At 20.3% G+C, this 23,434-nt stretch overlaps 1 protein-coding gene across 1 annotated transcript in view; it reads left to right on the top strand.

Moving 5' to 3' along the window:
- Positions 1 to 22,093, top strand: part of LOC128951234 (metabotropic glutamate receptor-like protein R) — a 40,538-nt gene extending 18,445 nt beyond the window's left edge. The window contains exons 2-5 of the mRNA XM_054296486.1: positions 3,624 to 3,851; positions 7,243 to 7,649; positions 9,850 to 10,410; positions 21,742 to 22,093. Coding sequence (XP_054152461.1) covers positions 3,673 to 3,851; positions 7,243 to 7,649; positions 9,850 to 10,410; positions 21,742 to 21,944 — 1,350 coding nt within the window. The 5' untranslated portion in view covers positions 3,624 to 3,672 and the 3' untranslated portion in view covers positions 21,945 to 22,093. The remainder of the gene's footprint in view (positions 1 to 3,623; positions 3,852 to 7,242; positions 7,650 to 9,849; positions 10,411 to 21,741) is intronic.
- The last annotated feature ends 1,341 nt before the right edge of the window (positions 22,094 to 23,434 follow it).

The raw sequence follows: 23,434 nt of genomic DNA, 5'->3' as shown, positions 1-23,434 counted from the left end.
ATTAATAATATAGTCTAATATAGTATAATAATAATAAGTATTTAGGTTTATATTTTAATATAAGTAGAGTATAACTAACAATTTTACATTTATTTTTCTTAAATATAAATTTAATGATAGTTTATAATTTTGTTTATAACTCTATAGTCGTAACTAAATAAATACAAAAATCAATTGATTAAAAAAGTAAATTATCATAAAAAATCTACTAATATATGTACAGTAATAATGATTAACTAGATATTAGCATAAAATTAAATTATTATCAATATTACATAGTGGTATTATTGTTATTTTTTTGTTGCTATCAATTAAGCATGGTTGAAAAAAATACAATATATTATAATAATATATTATAAATATCAATAATATACAATGTGTTACACAATTTAAGCGATAAATTATAATTACTATATGCATGACATTGAAATATAAATATATATACAGTATTTATATACATATACAACAAGCTATTGTTTAGTTTAATACATGTTTTTAAAAAAAAATAATAATATATAAAAAGTTCAATGACCACTTAACATGAAAATGATTTTAAATTTTAACATGGTCATGGCAAATTAGAAACTGCAGTATATTATTTACTCTATATTATCTAGGTAATTTTATATTATGATACTTTATTTTTAAAAAAATTAATTAAAAAAAATTAATACTATTTATAACTCACTCATACATATTTATTACACATTTGAAATTAAATGATAATTTTTTTTAATTATAACAAACATAGCATTTACTTTAGCATTATTTTATAACCTAAATACCTGTATATAATCAATAAATTCAACTTATATATATACCATATGTTTATTAGGATTATAGATATTATTATATAGTTTAAATATATTTTAATTACAAACTACTTACTAATACTAAGCCATTAAGTGAAAAAAATATATGGAGTATTAAAAGGCAATTATAATTAAATATATGTAAATTATTTTCATATATCATTACACACTGTATATTATATTTATTTATACAAAATGAAAGTGATATTTACGCTTGAAATATGAATAATTATTTTTTTTAAATTAACTAAAATCTTAGCTAAAAAAACATAGCATTTGTAGTAATGTTGAAAAAACAAATAATTTTGAGACTAATTTATATACTATATCTATTAAAAGTTTTTTTTTGTTTTTATATAAATATAATAATAGTAATAATAATACATTAGTATAATACCGGTATAATACTAATATTAAAGTTAATGCTCATATAATAGCATAAAATTTAGCTATGATTTATATGTTTGTACAATATATAATTTATATATAGTGTATATATATATATGTTAGTGTTAAGTTTTTTTGGGTGTTAAATGAAACTTTTCAAAAAAAATTAAAAACAACAAACATATTGTTAATTATAAGTTGTTTTTTTAGTTTAAATATTTAAAATATCTAAAGTAAATGATATTACAACAACAACAGCAACAACAATAGGGATATTATACCAAATGATTTTATGGGCTAATAAAAAACAAATTGTTAAATAATAGACTCAATATACATATATAGATAGATAATTCATATAAATTATTTATGGCATCTATTATTATTATTCTTAATATTATTTATTACTATATTTTATAATCTATATTATTATGTTATACAATATATATATCGTATATGTATATAGATATAGTATGTATACAGTGATGTGTTATGCAATTATTTATGCATGACTGGTCAATAACTCACCATGTTTATTATTATTATTATTATATATATATTTGTTATGCTACTACTTTATAAGGTGTGTGTGTATATATATATAGCTTAATAAATCCCGTTCCCAATTACTGGACTTGACATTTGTCTCAATCACCCAAAAAGTTAGCAGCCATTCAATCAAATTGACTTTAATTGGCTCTCTCTCTCTCTCTCTCTCTCTCTGATATATAGTCTAACGCCAGCCCTATATATGTTATGTCATTATTTGATTAAATCAATCGTTGATTTGTTGATGAAGTTTATTAATGACTCCAAATACCAGTAGTAGTGAACTATTGTATGTTTTCATACCCATACCATATGTTAGTGTGTGTGTATAGTACAGTACAATGATGTATAGATATTACTACTAGTGAGGAAAGGTATTATTATTATTATTATTCTCATCATCACTAAAATAGCCAATAGAGTAGTAAAAATACAATAGTAGAGTATATATATATATATATATATATATATATTATATATTGTTTTTTTAGTGAGTAATAATTTTTTTCACTCATTACTGGCACTTCATTGTAAATCAATAGTAAAGTTTTGTTAAGAGAGAGAGAGAGAGAGAGAGAGAGAGAGACGGTAAAAAACTTTCAGTTATTTTTTAATACTATCTTTTTTTTATATACAATATATACTAATAGAGATTGAGTCTTATAACTTATATTATAGTATATATAAGGGAAGGTTAGCTTACAATAAAAGGTTAGACAAAAGTTTTTCATTTCAATGTCTTGTGAGATGAGAAGAAAGAGAGAGAGAAAGAGAGAGAGAAAGAGAGAGAGAGAGAGAGAGAGAGAGAGAGATGGCTTGAGAGGTGTATCTCTTTTAAAGCCTAATATAATACTTATAATACCTATTTTGGTGTCCAATCTTCTATCAATACAATAATACTATTAGTTTTATTGCATTTAGTAGTCAACTATTGTATAGTAATTTCTATATTACTGTACAATATATATATACAATACTCTCTGATATTTAGATTAATGTATTTTTTCTTATTTGTATTATACAAATTGTATTATACAGTATACCACAAAAAATTTAATACAAAGATATATATATATATTATTTTTAAGTTCATGATATAAAACTATTACCATTTATTTATTTATTAATATTATTCATGAAATATCAGTTGATATTTGTGTGTAATATTGAATATTATTTTCCATATATGTATTCATTGCATGTATTAAAAGCAAATTATATTATTTAATTATAGATATCTCTCTTAAATAGTTTTGCATATTTGCATAAAACATTAAATATTATTATAAGTAAAAATATTTTTATTAATAACTAAAATTGTATTTAAATATTTATATTTAACCCAAATATAAATTTCATACAACATTGATATGTAAACTATTTAATTAAATTATATTAAATAATACATACAATCCATAGCAGTTGTTATTTGATATATGAACCTAAAAATATTTTTATTACAACAATTTTTTTTTTTAGTTTTACAACAAAACTTTATGAATATTTTATTAATTATTAATAATTTTAAATATTTATATTTATTTATTATTCAATGCTTCCGGCAATCTATGTATTAATATAATTTATAGCTATATTTGGCAACTTTTAAAAAACCATATTAATAGTAATAAATTAATATTAAATAATAATAATAATAATAATGAAAACAAATTATTTATTTATTCATATTTAACACTAATAAATAAGATTTTTGTAAAAATTTATTTATATAATATTTATGATAGATATTTAAGTATTAGTTAAACACACAATTAAAACGGAAATCTGTAATATTTATTATTATTTAAATAAAAATCATTATAATTTAATATGAAATTAATAATCAATTTATTTTTTGTTTGGATTATATTTTAGGTGATTATCAGCTAAAGAAATAATAAAAAAAAGTTTTTTATTATTAAAAATGAATACAACGACCACAACAACAACAACAACAACAACATCAACAACCATAACCAGGGATACTGTCAGTGGTTTTACACTACGAGAGGAGCAATGGGTGGCACCAGTGATGGCACTGTCCTGTCTTAATATGATTGTTATTGCATTGTTCGAGATATTTGTTATCTATAAGGCATGCAGGTATGTATCAAATATATATATATATATATATATAATTATTAATTTTTAAGCACCGGTATCCACCATACCTTGTATGTGTGTGTGTGCATATAATTAGAAAGCCATACACACAAAATAACAATGACATACCCGTGTGTATGTACAGTATGTATTTAATCTGACTTCCCTATCCTTTACATTGAGTAGTGTGTGTGTATGTGTGTGTGTGTGTGTGTGTGTGTGTGTGTGTGTGTGTGTGTGTGTGTGTGTGTGTGTCTAGTGTTTTACCCACACATTGAGGAAATTTAAAAAAAAAAAGTTATTGTTGTATTTGTTAAACTATATGATAGATAATTAGAAATTTGCTACACTGTTATAGAAAACAATTGTACTGTATATATATTATATGTTATGTAATCCTACTATGATGATGATGATGATGATGATGTTGGTTAGTTGCTCAGGTACGTTCATATTTGCTACCTGTTTCCCATGAACTCAGGTAGTGTGGGCATAGCTTATGTTAGACAACAACAACAACAAAAATTATAAATTTAGAAAAAATACTTTTTCCTGTACAACATTTTCAAAAATTTTTGATAGATATTACCGGTATATACTGTATATATATATAGATATTATACTAAATTTATATTATATATAAAAAATATTAGGGGGGGGGAAAGTAATATAAACTTATGATATCATACGGTATAATAAACAATATATAAAAAACATTTTTAATCAAAAGGTTAAAATCTACAGGTATTGTATTGTTTATAATATACAGTACAGTACAGTACAGTATATTATATTTTGTTTGTTATGTGTTTCTACTTTTAATTTTTTTTAACTCTCTTTAAAACTCCAGTCGAGATCCAAATCTGGTATGAATTTAAATTGTAATAAAAAAATTATTGTATGAATGATGAAAACAAAAAATTATATATATATATATAGTTAAAATTAAATACATATACATTATACTGTATATATATATATTATATATATATATTGTTTCTCTCTCTCATAGCGAGAGACTAATGATTAAAAAAAAGTTATTGTATTTTGTGTGACCGTAAACTCTCTCTCTCTCTCTCTCTTTCTCTCTCTCTCTTTCTCTCTCTCTCTCTCTCTCTCACTCACTCACTCACTCACTCTCATATAGTATCGTATAATGATAATTAATCTTTTAGTTATTTTTCAATTTTTATTATAATTATTTTCGTTTTTAAATTGGAGATAAACTTCCTAACAATAAATAGCTTCGTTATCATTATATATATATATATATTAGAAAAAGTTTGATAAATAACAAACCATAGCATAGCATACCAAACAATTGAAACAATAGTATAACTAATATATATCTATATTTGAAAAGAAACCCTTTTTATGTTATGTTTTTTTCTCTCTATAAACTGTTTAGTAAAAATGATTTATACTTTTTTTATTTTGTTTTTTTCTCTCTTTGATAAAAAAAATATTGCCATTGTTAGGCAAATGTTTGCTATTAATATAAAAATTAAATATAAAATAACCGAAAAAACAACAAAAATTGTTGATATTTTACCCAAACAAAAAAAACATTATATTATAACAATTTATAATATGATTGTGTGTGTGTGTGTGTGTGTGTGTGTGTGTGTGTGTGTGTGTGTGTGTGTGTGTGTGTGTGTGTGTGTGTGTGTGTAGAGTGAGATATAATCAACTAAATATATTCATTAATAGAAAAAAAAGTTTCAATACAATAGTTTCACAATTTTTTTATATATGAAATTTGCATAATAATAATAAAATAAATTTCAATTAATATCACATTAATAAAAAAAAATTAGTTTTTAAAATTTTTTTATGAAAAATAAAGATAAACAAAAATATTTTTTTTTTAGAAAAATTATTATACTAGGAAAATTATACATACATATAAAAATACCTGTCTAAATTATTAATACTATATATATATGACTAGAAAAAAACATTGACCGAAAAAGTTGCTTAATGTATAATAAATGTAAAATAAAATCTAATAAAAAAGCTATAAAACATTTTGTATGTCTAATTTGTTATTTAATACATGATATAATAGTTAATGAGATCTCAATGGAAACTAAATTATGCCTAAACTAAGTGACACTGAATTATAATACTGTTTTATACTGAATACAAAAGTTTTTTTATTGTTTACAATTTGTCTGGTAATGGAAAAGTCTATACCCAGACACACAAAAAATTAGATATAGAGTACAACACACAAGCAATATATATACATAAAATTATATACAAAATAAAATCAGATTAGAGAAAGAGAGAGAAAGAGAGAGAGAGAGAGAGAGAGAGAGAGAGAGAGAGAGAGAGAGAGAGAGAGAGAGAGAGAGAGAGGATATGTAGAGAAAATAACTAACATTTTATCATTTGAATGAATAATTAAACACACATTTATTGGTATCGAGATAGCGATCTCCATATCCGTGTGTGTGTATGTGTGTGTAATACAGCACAGGTATGTACTATATTTATATACCGGTGCGCAATGTGAATCTCTCTCTCTCTCTCTCTCTCTCTCTCTCTCTCTCTCTCTCTCTCTCTCTCTCTCTATCACTAAAGGTGGCAAACTTGAAAGTAAATTCAACATTTATGATTATTTTGCGATATATTATACTAACAAATATTGCATTTTTATGTGTACAGTGTGTATATTATACATATATATACAGTATATATCGCTTATACATAAAAATAAATAAATAAAATTAAACAAAAATAAAACAGAAAAAATAAAAGGATAAAACTAACAACAAATAAGACTATTAGACAGTCAGTGCAATAACAACAACAAAAATGATAAAAAATTACATTTTCCTGTTTTATATTTATAATTTTAATAAAAACATATTTCACAGATTTTAAATAAAGAAATAAATAGTAAAAATAATATAATAATTTATTTACTTATATCTGATATCTTTGATAAAAAAATATATAAATAATTCAATATTAAATATACGAAAAAAGATTTTAAAAAATAAATATTAAAATAGTAACAAAAAAATACTAATAATAAATTATTAAACATTTGACATTTATTTCTATAAAAATTTAGATTTTACAAAAATAAAATATTATATTAAAACATAAATAAACAAAATTTTCTTACTAAAAAATTATTTTAATTTAAAACAATTTACATATTTATATTGATTTGATTTATCAAAAAAAAAAATAAATAAAAAATATTTAACAAACAAACAAACAATTAAACAAACAATTTATTATTCAAAACATAATAAATAGTTTTTATTATTATTAACAATATATTATTATTATTATAAATAAAATTAATTATTAATAATTATTTTTTGTTTTGTTTTCTAACCGCACCGTTATTTTTTTCTCTCTGTCTATTAATTAGGACTTCCCCGTCCCGTCGCCATCTATTTCTGGGCCAAATGCTTTTGTTAGGACTGTTCCTATCATCGGCACTGGGCATTGCATTTGTGCCAAACCCTTCATGGATCTCCTGTACAGTAATCAGAGCCGGTCTCGGCATTTGCTACAGTGTCATATTTGCTACACTACTCGTCAAAACGGTGTTCCTCTTATCGCTACATTCGGGCATCTATTTGCCAGCCCTCTACCAGGCACTGTTATTATTTTTCATTATAGCCACCCAGTTAGCCATCGACAGTCAATGGCTACTCAATCATACCTCGACCACTGTTATCGACTACGTTGACGCCTTTGGCACAGTTGTCTACAAATGTGATCACAATATTAGTTCACTGCTCTTCTCATTAGTTTACGACATGTTTCTCATAGGTATGTACTGTCTGTATGTATGTGTGTGTGTGTCTGTGTGTGACATATAAATAATTTTATACAATAGTGATGTTGATGTACAGTACAATCTTTATATATATCCATAGCTGATTGAAACTACCAGTGCAAACACACGATCCAATACATACACAATATTTTGTTTAGTTTATTATTGTTTTTTATAGGATGTGCTGTTTATGCCTTTAACAATCCTATCCATTAGATTATACCGTATTTATAGACTGTTTATATATACAGTGATAGAGATAATTGGTTTTGTTTGTTAGATCTATTTGTTTGCTTTTCTTGCATTCAGAAAAAACACAAACACTTCCGAAACATATATATATATATATATATATATATATATATATATATATATATATATATATAATGTATATATATATTGTATTTATATTGAGTTTCACACTTAATATAATAGGAAACAATGCACTATATTCTAGCGGTTAAATAATAAATATATTACTCAATACTATGGCTTATGATAATAATAAAAATAAAAATAAGTCAATACTATATATATATATATATGTATTGATTGTTTTATGAGAAACAGAAAGAAAGTTAGTAATAGTGAGTGAGTGAGTGAATGAATGAATGAATGAATGAATGAGAGAGAGAGAGAGAGAGAGAGAGAGAATTATAACTTTTATTATTATTATTACTATATAAGTGTTTTAGTAGTTTAAGTCAATTTTTGGGCTCAATATTATTGATAACACTTAAGTTTTATGGATAGTAATCATAATAATAGCAATAATGATAAGTTTCAACACTAATGATAATAATAATGATGATTATTATTATTATCATATGTGTGTGTGTGTGTGTGTGTGTGGTTATTAGGATTTTTGATTTTAACCATTAATGATATCACATACATGAGTGTTAACCTTTATCATATCGGTTATCTATAAAAATAAATATATATATACTTTATATATATATATAAATTTATGTATAGATTCTACTAATTGATAGTAATAAAAAAATTCATTTAATAAAAATAAATTAAAAGTTAGATAAATTATTATAATAATAATATGGTATAGATAATTATAATTAATTTAGCTATGCTTTTTAATGTAATTAATTTAGGATACATATATAATAGTATAGCCTTTATAGTATAGTATGCAAACATATCTTAATATATAAAAATATTTAACAAAATAAAATCTACTGAATAATAATAATAATAATAATATTTTATCACTATATATATATATTTAATTAATTATACCATATTAGCCTTAATTTTAATAGCAACTAAAAAAAATAATAACACAAAACTAAACTAAAGCATTACAAAAACAAAATAAATTAAAACAATAAAAAACAATAACAGCAATATCCAGGATTTAAAATAGATATTTGCATAATATTTAATGTAACTATAATACCACTCCTACTACTAGTAGTACTAAATCTAGATATCATTATTACTATATATTATAATTAATTAAATAAAACATAACTATTAATATCATAAATACTGTGCAACAAAAAAACAAAACAAAAAAAAATGCTACATATTATCCACTATGTATAGTCATCATCATAAATGATATTAATGATGATGATAATAATAATTATGATAATAATAATAATAATAATCTAATATTAAAAACTTAGTGTTATTTTTTAATAAATATTATAATTTTTATTTATTTTTCTATAAAATACTTTAACTAAACAAATAGTCACGAAATGTTTGTATTAATTACCGGCAAAAAAATGAAAACGATAGCAATATATATATATTGTTTAACAGTTCATTAATTATTATTATTGTTATTTTTTATGTCTTTATTTTGTTTGACTAAACAATATTAAGAAACAAAACATAATTTTAAAAAAACAAAACATAAACAATACAAACAAAAAATATATAAAAATATTTTACAAACATTTAGAGACTCATTAAGCGTTCATTAAGAGAGAGAGAGTTTAAAGTCCGGCCGAAAATTAACCAAAAAAAAAATAAAACAAAAAAATATAATTTAATAATAATTAAAAGTTTCACTCTTATATATATAAATTTTATATATACTGTATATTATATATATGTATATAAGCCGTATCTAAAATAAACACTTAATTTTATATAAAAACTCTTTCTAACCGTCTTTATCTACCCGTCTCTCCCGCCCATCCCCTCCACAAAAAAAACTACTAGTGTTAGTGTCGTGCCTATCGTTGCGAGTCAAAGGTCATCGGGAAAATCACGGCGAAGGTATGTTCATAGCCATCACTGTAGTCACCAGTATTGTCTTGTGGTGCGTATGGATCGGCGGATCGTTGACCAGTGCCAGCCACTATCGGGACGCCTTTCTAGCGCTGGGCATTGTCGGCCAGGCCACACTGGTTTTTCTGGTCATGTTTCTGCCGAAAGGTCGCCAACTGGCCGCTATGGGTCGCGAAGGTATGTCACACGATGACAGAGACCAACTATCGTCACCGTCGTCGCCGAGTATCTATACGCCCAGCTTTCTGCACATTAAACCATCGCATTTGATACCATTGACCAAAACGGGTGGCAATCTATACAAACAGTTTGGCCAAACAAACAACAACAATACAAGCAGTTATCATACAAGTAATCATAATAATAATAATAATAATAGTGGTAATCCTAATCATCATAATAATGTCATTAATAATAATAATAATAATAATACCGGAGCCGTAAATGGCAATCTATATACACATCACTCGACCCAGAAGTCGATGAATAACGGTATGTCTGTACTAGTATTTTGTTATTTAATTTATTATTTAATTTTTTTTAATTGATTGCTTGCAATAATTAGTAGTAATATTGATATTTTCAAATATATATTAATTATAATTTATATGTATATAATAATTAATTGGTTTACCGCCAGTGCTAATTAAAATACTGTATATAATATATGCTGGTTTTTAAAAAACCAAAATTAACTATACTATATATTTATATCCTCAATATAAAAATTGTTGATATTAATTTTATATAAATATATTTATAATTTAAATGTATTTTTGTGTGTGGGAAACAGGAATTGAAATAATTTATATATATATATATAGTTTATTAGATATCTAATGTATTTATCATTATTTTTTTGTGCAAAATATTAATATACATTTGATTGATTTATATATATATATATATAATAAAAAAATACTTTAACTTTAACTACCTGTGCGCGCACGGTGCCAATTGTATTGTTTTTATATATACATGTGAAATATTAATACAGTAATAATGATTATATTAATAATTAAAAAACAATGTTATATAATGTATGAACTAAGAGATTATAAAATAAAATATTGTTTCAAAACTTTTCTTTCAATAAGTACTGTACTGTATATATATATAACTAAAAATAGATATAATATGATAATTAAAAATATCAGTAATATTCGTAATAATAATAATAATAAAAATTTATTTAACATTTAACAAAACTTATTTTACACAACAATCTAGTTTTTAATTTAATTTTTGTTATTTTCTATGGGCACTGAAAAAAACTATTATTACTGTCAATCATATTGTAAATACAATACTAATTTTAATATATAGATTTAATAGATTAATTACAAATCTATTGTGTATTAAAAAAAAATTACATTTGTAATGATTAAACACTTTATGGTTTGATAACTATTATTACAGTATTATTATTATTATGTTATAAAAATATAATTGACTTCATTTTAAGTTCACATAAATATTATCACATAATAATAGTTTCAATGTATTTGGCGCTACAATTTCCAATGGGATCTATTTGATTGATTGCATTATAAATTATTATTATTATTATTTTATTTGTTAATAACAACAATAATCAAAATGTATATATTTATTAAATTATTTGCTAACTTATGTACAAATTTTTAAAAATAAATTATAAAAAATATTTATTTTTATTAGTTGTCAACATATTGTTCAAAAATGTGTTGGCATTTATGGTACTGTATTTTTTAACACATTTTTTATATGATAATACAATATATAAGATAAGGATGTATTGTTGTTTTTAAAACAATTTATTTTAACAAATTTTTAATTTCAATTAATTTTCTAAACAAAAGGGTAACCTTTAAAGAAAAAAAAACAAGAAATATTACTAATTTTTTTGCTATTATATACAGTATATACGATATATTTTTTATGGAAACAAAAAAGTTATTTGTTTAATGATAAACACATTCATAACATGTATAGTATAGAGTATTATGTATATACTGTATATATTCAATACAAACTTTATATATATGTATGCCTTTCCCATATTTATAAAAATATTTCTCATATAATGTATATATCATATCATATATTAGATGAAAGTGTTTTTCCGCTTTTATAACAAAATAAATGATCTGTAAAACCGAAAATTTAATAGAAAAACATATATTAAAATATATGCTATAATTTCTAGCAAATGATTAATGATTTTTTATAAGACTCTCTCTCTCTCTCTCTCTCTCTCTCTCTCTCTCTCTGTATATCTTTTATTTCATATTAAATATTATCGGAAAAACCAATGGCTATGACATGAATTGATAATATGTTTTAGTTTTTGTTGATTGGATTTTCATATATTGTTTCATTCATTTATTTATTTGCCACTTGAATCTTACCGACAAAAAAAACAATATAATAATGTTAAACATAATAACTATTTTAAATATATATATATATATATTTGTATATAAAATACAGTCAAAACTTATTTATTTCACGATTTATATTTTGAAAAACTGATTTTATCTTTTTTTTTAAAAAAAAAATAGTGAATCTTTTAGTTAACATTAGCATTACTATTGTTTTTTGTACATTTATTTCTATAAAAAATGTTTATATCTTTAATAATATTATTATTATTATTATGAAAAGGTTTTAGACCTCAAGATAGCAAATAAATATATTGTATATAAAAGTGAATGAAATGAAACAGAAAAATATTTTTTTGTTTTGTTTTTGATTTAATGAATTACATAATAAATTAAAGTTTTTTGACTCCTTTTAACACACAAATGAATTAATGAAAAATATTTTTTTTCCACTATATTTAATAATAATAATAATAACAAAATAATATGCCGTAAAATAATCAAAATGCCATTAAAATATCTTTTATAATATAAAATGTCCAAAAATAATGATAAATTAAAAATATATATAATACTTTATATACATATAAAAAATTTTAATATTTATTAATAATAATGATAAAATGAAAATTCATTACCAATTATGTTCAAAGTTTTGTATATTATGTTTTTTTAAAAAAAAAACAAAAACAAAAATCATAGTTAATAAAGTGATTAACAAAATAATGTTATTATACTTTATTTGTAAACTTAAAAAAAAATGATAGACTATTAGTTTTTGTTTGTGTTTTCAAAATAAAATCGTGATTTTTGCGTTAATTATCAATTAATTTATAACACATTTTCGATTATAAACTCCTTATTTAATGCATAAATAATTTTATAATTTTTTGCGTTTGATTTGATATATATATAAATATACTGTATATATATATATAAAGTCATTGAATTTGATTATCAGTTCATATACCTTTCAAAAAATAAATAAATGATTATTTACAATATATTTTGAATTTATTTTATATGATATATAATTTTTCTATACATGAAGATAATTTTTTTCCTGCAATAATAATTAATTTTTATAGTTATTAATGTATGGAAAAAAAATTAATTTTTTTATTAAGGAAAAGTTTTTTTTTCACACAATTTTCTAATTACCACTTTTTTCCAGTAATTATTTTAAATCTAAACTAAATTGATTAAAATAATAATCATTTATATTATTTTTCTCATATCTATTATTATTACTAATACTATTACTATTAATCAATTTTATTTTACTTAAAAAAAATTATTTACAAATTAAATTTTAAAAATATTTTTGAATTTTACATTCAATTAGTAATTATGTATTATTATTATTGCCATTATATGTAAATTGTTTACACGTTTATATATTTTTAGCATATATTTTATTATACACTATTAAAATATATAATTATTTTAGTTTTGCACAATAATTGTATACTATTTAAAAACTATTTATTAAATAATTATATGTTACTACTATATGTAAATTTTCTAACTTAAAAATAAATTATTGACAGTATAATAGGCATATATAATGTATAAACAATTAAATTTTTTGATTATTGGCAAAATTGATTGTTTACAAGATATAAATAAAATACAAGTGTTTATATATATATATATATATATATATAATTTTAATCAATCAATGATCAACAAAAAAACTAAAATAAAATATATTAGCATAAACTTTCTATTCATAACAATTTTTAATTGACATTTATTTGATGGGTTTGACTTTTTTTATAAAAAATATATTGAAAACACGTGTGTGTGTTATGTGTGTAAATTATATATATATGATATGATATGACATAATACCTGAAAAAAATTATGGACAGCAAACATACAAACAACAACAAAAAATATGCCGCAAAGTAATATATAATTTAAATTTTAAATTTTTTAGCTAATTTACATATTTTTTGTTGTGGTAAATATAATAGCAACTATATATAAACTGTATGTATATATATAATAAGTTTTATATTTATAAGTTTTAATATTATATTTATATACAAGTATTTTTTTAGTTACTTATGTGATAAGCATAGGAAATGAGACGATTAAAAAATTTGTATTTCATTATTATTAATAAAAAGTATTTTATTATTTATGTATAATAATAATCTGTTATTTTATTGTTGTTGAAACACATATAAAATTATAATTATTTGCATAATTTTAAATATATATATAATACTATCTTCCGGATGCTTATTGTATTTATGAAAAATATTTTTATTTAACTATTTTTTAACAAAAAAAAAATCAATCATACAATTGTTTACTACGTGCTTAAAAAACTTTTTTTTATATATAATATTATTAAATCAGTGAAATTATTTGATAAGTTATTTTAATATTATAATTATTTTTTTTTTGATTTATTTTTTTAATACAAAAATTATTTTATATGAAAACTATTATATTTTGTTTTCTAAGTTAAAAATTTCAAAAAAAAATTTTTATATCATAATTGGGCATTGATAAATTGTCTATACAAATTATAAACTATAGTATAATTAACATATTTTTATATAAAAAAAATATTTTTTATTATATAATAATACATGTAACAAAATATTAAATAACAATTTTCAATGCAAACAAAAATCTTTCTAATATATTGGCTTTAATCACATATTTAAGTATTATTATTAAGATATTATTTTTTTTAGAGTATTAAAATACTATAATATATTATATGATACCTGTATTTATAATCAACACTTAATACTATGATATATTATAGACAGTATAAAATGTAATTTGTTTGTAAACATATTGCACATAATGTATAATTATTATTTAACAATTTTCGTAACAATAACAACAATTTTATTTTTTTTGGATAGTTTTTATCTAACATTTTTAGTATTATATATATATATATATTTAAAAAAAGCAATATTTTATGTATAATATACGGTCATTAACTGTCATAAGTCGGGTATTAACTATAATTTTCACTGCAAATCATATACAGTACTACACTGTAGTATATTATATAATAATAATAATGCATTAAAAGTTATATAATTTTTATGTTGTTTATAATACCATTATATATATAGTATTATTTTATATTACATTTTATATTTATAATACAGTGTAAATAAATATTATTATTTTTGTGTACAATGTTTACGTGTCGGTTACCAATTAGACAACAAAAACAATAATACTGTATAAAATAATAATAATAATAATAATAAATACTATAATATAATAATAGTAATAATAATATCATCATTGCTAGGATTTTTGTGTATGATTTACATTTCATAGTTATGTTATAATAGTTTTTGTTGTGACCAAAAAAATCCCCTTTAAATTAATAAATAAGATTTTGTCGTTATTTTTTTAACTTTGAAATTAACAAAAAAAATAGTGTAATATCTATGTGTCGGCTTAGTTGTGATGTTATAAAAAATTATATAAATTATTAATAACTTCAATATAATTGTTTCAATGTTAACAGCCCTATAAATTATTATTATTATTTTGATTATTATTGACGTTAATATTGAAATTATCAATAATAATAATAATAATAATAATTTGTATTTATATATTTATAAGTTATATTAATTGCCAAAAAAAAAATTTTATGTTTAAGAAAATTTATCACTAATTTTTATCAGTAGCACCAATAATGATAATATAAAAACTGATAACAACAAAATATTCTAACAAATAATAAAAAAAACTAATTGTTTGAAACTTAATTACAAAACATCAAGATTTTGATAGCCAGGAAAAAAATGTGAATTTATTTATACGTATAATTTATATATATATATACAGTATATATCTATTGTACGGTATTTAATTGCTTTTCATGCATTTTATATATATATATATATATATATATATATATGATAAACATTTGCAATTATTATTATTACAAAGAAAAAACATTTTAGTTATCATATTGTATTTGAATAATTAAATTGCATTATTCAAACACTATTACATTATTTATAATGAGATCTATTGCTATTAAAATGGCTCTCCCTTTCCCCATCCATCCTCTCTCTCTCTCTCTCTCTCTCTCTCTCTCTCTCTCTCTCTCTCTCTCTCCGGTTTACACTAATTATCACCAAAACATCGGGGGCTCTCTCTCTCTCATAAAGTAATCATTTATTGTTTTCAGTGTTTAGTGAGGAACAGGAGGAGATTCTGATGTCTGTACATCGCATTCACCCATACATTCACAGCAACCTAACAATAATCTCAATTGAAAAATCTCTAAATATTATATATATATATACTGTATAAGAGATTTACATTACTTTTCCCCCTCTAATCTTAGTTGATGTTGAATAACATCACACCATATAAACTATTACTTACATACAGTATAATACTATATGAATGTATGGTTAATATTTGTGTACAGTATATGTATAGTACTGTTTTGTGTGTGTGTGTATCGTATATATTATCGTATATATACCGCTATAATACAAATATGAACTCATTTTCATTTTAACCAAAAGTATTTACTATATCTAATGTATAATACTTTTTAATACTTTAAAACTTATATACAGTAATATTCAAGTGAAACCATTATTATAGTTTGTGCGGCGCTTTCATTATTATTATTATTATAAGTATTTTATTTTAATGTTGTGATTTTGTTGTTGTTTTATCCCTCACTTTTGCGTTACAAATAAGTTTTGTAATGCTTTTTTTGAAAATAGTTTTGATTTACCACATCATATCATATCATAGCATAAATTTGCATATAATATTTAAAGATACTTTAAATACATTACAAACACACACACACACACACACACACACACACACACACCATACAACTCATAAACATAAAAATATTATTATTATTATTATTATATATATATGTATACTATATATGTGATAGTATTGCCACTCCTAATATAAAAGAGTACTTTCTCTATGAACTTGCAATAGATTATAAAATTTATACAGTATTTGTATGTATAATATATGATAACAAATTTTTTTTAATCTTCATATATGCAGTATATATATATGAAGTATTATATATATATTAATATACATATAGTTAATTTGCATAATATACATAAGTAATAAATAGTCAAATTTTTATTTATTAAATTTTTTTTAACTATATAATAAATTTAATTATTCACATTTTTTACATAGACACTTATGATTATGGGTGTATAGCCTGCTAAACTTTAATATTAATATACTGTATATAGTCTACACTGTATATCATAGATTTGACATTTTAAAAAATTAAATATGCATTTTATATATTATATATATATTGTATTTTATAATACAGTATATATATATATAAATATTGCATGCAAAATTTTAATAAATAAAATTATATTATAATTTGGTGATAATTAAAAGTTTATTATCCCTTTCCGTATTAAATTTGTGTGTTTTAGACATACCAGTGCCTCATAGATCGTATACTAATTTTAATTTTATTATTATTATTATTATTATTATTATTAGTATGAAAGCTTGTGATCCCTGTATTATTATGTAACCAAATACAGTATACACTATAAGTTAGTAATGATTTTTTTGTTTGTTTGGTTACTTTATAATTACAAGCAATTTGTTTTCATATATATATACAACTTTTAGTGTATTTAATGAAAAATTTTATGTCTGTCTATTGTATTGTATTTTTAAAAAATATATATTGTATTACTTGATACTGTATTTTGCTTTTGTTTGTACAGTAGTAGTACAGTATTGTTCAGTTAGTGTTAAATGTTTTTAATAAAAATTTAGTTTTTCGAGAATATTTGCATAAAGTTTTCCACATACTGTATATATATACTGTATATTATGATAATAGTGTGCATTAAACGTAAAAATAATATAAATTACACGCATTTATTGTAATTCATTGTAATTAATTTTAACGTCTAATACCCAAAATATATCTATATATATAAAGCATTTTTATTATTACTATATTATTGCCGCTTATATGCACACAAATATATATCTTTACCCAATAGTTATTATTTTATATATATAATTAATTAATTAATTCACAATTTTAATCTAAAATTACACACAAATTTATGCAAAATAATGCTTTAATGCCTTTTTATTTGCCATAAAATTGACAAATATTATCTGAATATAATGTTGAATACTAAATGAATATATAAAATATTAATTAAATTTGTCTTAAATACCCAAAAATAATAAGTCTTATTACACTTTATATAATACATTTATACATATATATAATTTATAACATTTATACATAATATAAAGTCTAATAATTATACATTTGGATTATATATTAATTAAAAAAGATAAATGTTAGATTTATTTTATTAATCAAATTATACAATATATATATATATAATTTAATTTTTAATTTTTTAATAATAATAGCTTTAATTTTTTTTTAATTTTTGATTAATAAAATATATAAATAACATAACAATAATAAAATCATTTATGAAATTTATTTTTGTAAAACAATTAACTTTCAAATAACTACTTTTCTTTACTATAAATATTTAACAGTATTTAAATTTTTGTACAAAAAAAAGATATTTTGCAACAAAACATATTTAAAGAGATTTACATTTATTAATGTAATTATTATTATTATATGGTATTTACGGATATAATTAATTGTAATTTATAAATATCTTTTTTTCTTTGCTAAAAAAATTATATTAACTTTTTACATATAGATTTGCTTTATATATATATATCATATTATTATCATATATTACGAAAACATATTTTTCTTTCATATAAATATATATATAAATAATATTACTTTTATTTTTATTATTTATTTTCTTTGCTTATCATATATTAAAAGTATAAACTATTCTTCTCTTTCTACCTGTCCTTCAATATACTGTATATATAGTATATAAAGTACAGTAAATTAGAGGTACTTAAGGCCACTAACAACAACTAAAAAGGCAACCACACCATACACTTAGCATATAATATGTATGATAGATATACTGTACCGTATCATATACACGGTTAATGACTGTATGATATTGAGTGTGTGTGTGATATTATATACATATATATACAGTATAATTACTTTTAGTATATGACTTATTTTTTTGAGTGGTCAAACCATTTTTATACTACTATCCCTTTCCCCACCACTTATTGTTAGAACTTAGAAATACTGTAGTATTATATATATAAGTACTTTATAGTCACTATTACTAGCGTTAAAAAACTAATTGCGGTTTTATTTTCATACATATAATATCATCCCAACAACAATAACAAAAACATGTAATGGTTGGGCAATAAAATTCACATTAGCTATATACCGGTATATATATATATATATATATATATATATATATATACTGTATATGATATGTATGTACCTAAGTATATGGATAGTTGACTTTAGTATTACAACTTTATTAATGTTTGTATAGATTATTATTACTGTTATTATTATTATTAGTAGTATTATTATTATATATAAATTTATATATAAATAGTTACAATTTTTTTACCAACAAAAAAAACTATAATAAAAGGTACATTTTAGTTAACTATTGTATAGTTTACTTAATGATACCAATTTTTCTATCATTGTTGTTGTTGTAATTACAGTATTATTTGTTAATATGTAATATAGTTAGCTTTATAATAGTTTATTTTATTTTTTATTTATTGTCATATAAATATGTATTTTACTTTAAATAAAATTTAAAAAATAGTTAGAAGTGTATACTAAAAAAATAATATTAAAAACAGTTAATGTTTGTAATTAAATTGTTATTTAGAGAAATGGAAATTTTTTAGTAAATTTTTGTTAAATTTAATATTTTATTTTTGATAAGAAAATATTTTTTTCTAAAAAAAATCTAATTTATATTTTTTTTTAAATTGATTTCAATTCATTTAATAAACAATAATTTAATTTTGTTTATGAAATAAATTCAATTTTATACTTTCAGTTGGTTTGCATTTATAAATATTAAAATAAATACTAGTTATTCATCCGTTAGTAAATCAAATAAATTATATGTAAATAGTATTATAAATATTTTTTATTAAAGTTTGCTCAACAAAATATATATTTTTAAAAAATAGCATATAATATATCTATAGCTTAATATAAATTTATGAAAGTGTTTTTTTTAAATTTTGATTATCCGATTATAAATTGAAAACAAAAACTACAAATAATAATAATAATAATAATTTAAATAATAAAATTATTTCCGAAAAAAAATCATTTTTCAAATATTTAAGATGAGTACTGAAATATTTATTGCTATTTTACAAATGTTTAAAATAATAACCAAAACTACTATATATATATATATATATATATATATATATATATATATATATATATATATATATATAATTAATTGTAATAAATAATTTATATATATATATTTATATAGTTTTTTTATATAAGGCATGTGTTAGTACTAAGCATACTAAACACATATCATATCTATAATAATAATCTTATGATGTGTGATAATACTTATAAATCGTATATAAACTCTCAGTAGAAATAACTACTAATTTTATTTTATAATTTTTATATTATATATATACATATATATATATAAATCACTGTAAATAAATTATATGTAATTTTGATAACATCTGCGATAATAGTGATGAGAAAAATGTTTTATAAAACAAAACAAGTAAAATAAAAACACTTGAAAATCGTGAGTAATATAATCAATGAAAATATATATATATATATAAGTGTTTATTCAATTTGATCAATGATAAGGGATTTCATATATATATAACTTATATTTATATATATTTACAATTATATAATGATAGTCAACAGTGAAAATATAGTGAAAATATAGTTAGCTTTTATTTATTATATATTATTTTATTGCTTACAAACTATTTTTTACAGTATATTATCTGTACATAAATTTAGCTATTATTAATAAAGTTTTCAATTAAATTATATAATAGTAAAAATATTTTATAATTTTTCATATTTTTAACACTATAATATAATTTTTAATTAAAAATATACTAATTTATAAAAAAATATATTTATAGTTTGAATATTTCTATGTTTAAGGACAACTATTTTACAATAATAAATTTTATATAATTTAATTCAAAAATTACTTTTTTTAATAATACATTTTTTTGTCATCTTATATATTATTTTTTAATTTAATTTAATTTATGTATTTTATTATAATAATCCTAAAATATTTGCTTCTCATTAATTTTTTTTTAAAAATGTGTCTTAATATTTGGTTTATAAATTTTTAATATAATAATTAATAGATAATAATACATACATATATGGATACATCATATCATATTTATAATATAAAATATAAATAAAATTTTTATGTTATAAATAACTTTTAGAAAAAGTATTTATTAATAATTTTTTTAAATAACTTTTTTATTCAATCAATAGATCGTTTCTTTTGCATTCCACCTCCCGGTCCGCCGCTACCGCCTCCCGGCCACCGAGTCTGGCGAACCGGTTGCTATCCGACCAGCTATCATATTGCTGCCGCCCCGGCACCCGACGATCCCTACTTTTATCCATACGATCCGCAATCGCGACAAATACACGGCAATCCTAATATCAAGTTTTTTCGGGCACCGCTATACTGATGATGATGACGGGTCTCAATGGGAACGGGAGATGAAGTACTGGGAGAAATGAAATAAAAATTAGGACAGTCTTCAAATCAATCAGTTTTCTATACATTAAATACTGTATATATATATAATGCAATACTTTTTTCGTATATATATCTATTATTATGCCATATCTATATATACCATATAATACATACACAAAAAACATATAAAACAAACTAACAAACAAATGTGTTATCAGAAAAAATTAAAATAAATTATCACTTAAATAGTGATTATATTGATAGAGTTGACTATTATGATCGATGATTGAAATATTAAGAAAAAAAACTATTATTAGATTTCGGATATAATGTTATGATAAATAATTTTTTTTTTTAATAACAATGATTTATAAAATGTATTAAAGAGATACCACAAATAATTAGTAATTATTATTATTAATAATAGTAATAATCATATGGGTTGCCATAATTCATACTTAATAATAATATAATAATAATAATATACAGACAGTTATTGAAAGGTATCTAAAATCATAATAATTGAATAAATGATAACAAAAAATATTCTACATTTTATATCATTAGACAAATTAAATAAACTATAATTAGTTTATATTTTAACAAAATTATTAAAATATTATTATTTTTAATGATATTTTGTGCATTTTTTTAGTTTGTAAAATTTGTTTTAATTATTTTTTAAATTATTCTATTATAATTATGTTTTGTTGTCTATTATTAGGATTTTTCAATTTATAATTATTTAAAAAAAAAATTAATTTTTAACTTTATTTTATATTATATATTTATAGTTATATATATATTCACACATATAGAGATTGCCATTAATAATCGTTTCATTAAATTATTTATTAACGCACTAATACATTAAATAGATTAAAAAAATACATATACTGTAAATGTATATTTTAAAAAACTTATTTTTAATATTATTTATATTTTAATCTAAATTTATATAAATTGTACTTAATTTGATTTTTAAAATTTTTTAATCAAATTATTAATGTTATTTTACTAATTATGGTTTATGTATACAAAATACTATTATGTAATTATTAATTAATTTTTTTTTAAATCACAACCAATATTATATTATTAATGCACTTTATTGAATATATGATATTAAATATTATCTAAATATCTCTATTATTATTATTATTATTATTATTATTATGCTTATAAGTGTAAAAATTTTATATCAAAATATATTATATTATAGTAATTTAAACAAAATATCAAAACATTTATAGTTAATCCAAACAAAAAGTTAGATTTAATATCAATCGCAATAATAATAATAATAATAATAATGTATTTTATATTTATATATTTAAAAAAAATCATATTGTCGAGTTGATTCTGTGATATAAACTAGCTATAAAAAAAATTATTTGAACAAATATCAACAATATATGAGCTTGTTTAATTATTATTATTATTATTATTATATTTTAATGGTTATTTTTTTTTAATAAT

The sequence above is a fragment of the Oppia nitens genome, unplaced genomic scaffold, assembly GCF_028296485.1.
Source record: "Oppia nitens isolate AA-2021 unplaced genomic scaffold, nextdenovo-longstitch-racon4-pilon3 scaffold11_pilon_pilon_pilon, whole genome shotgun sequence".
Lineage (NCBI taxonomy): Eukaryota > Metazoa > Arthropoda > Arachnida > Sarcoptiformes > Oppiidae > Oppia > Oppia nitens.
The sequence above is the reverse complement of the archived record's forward strand: the minus strand, read 5'-3'. Positions and strand labels throughout refer to the sequence as shown.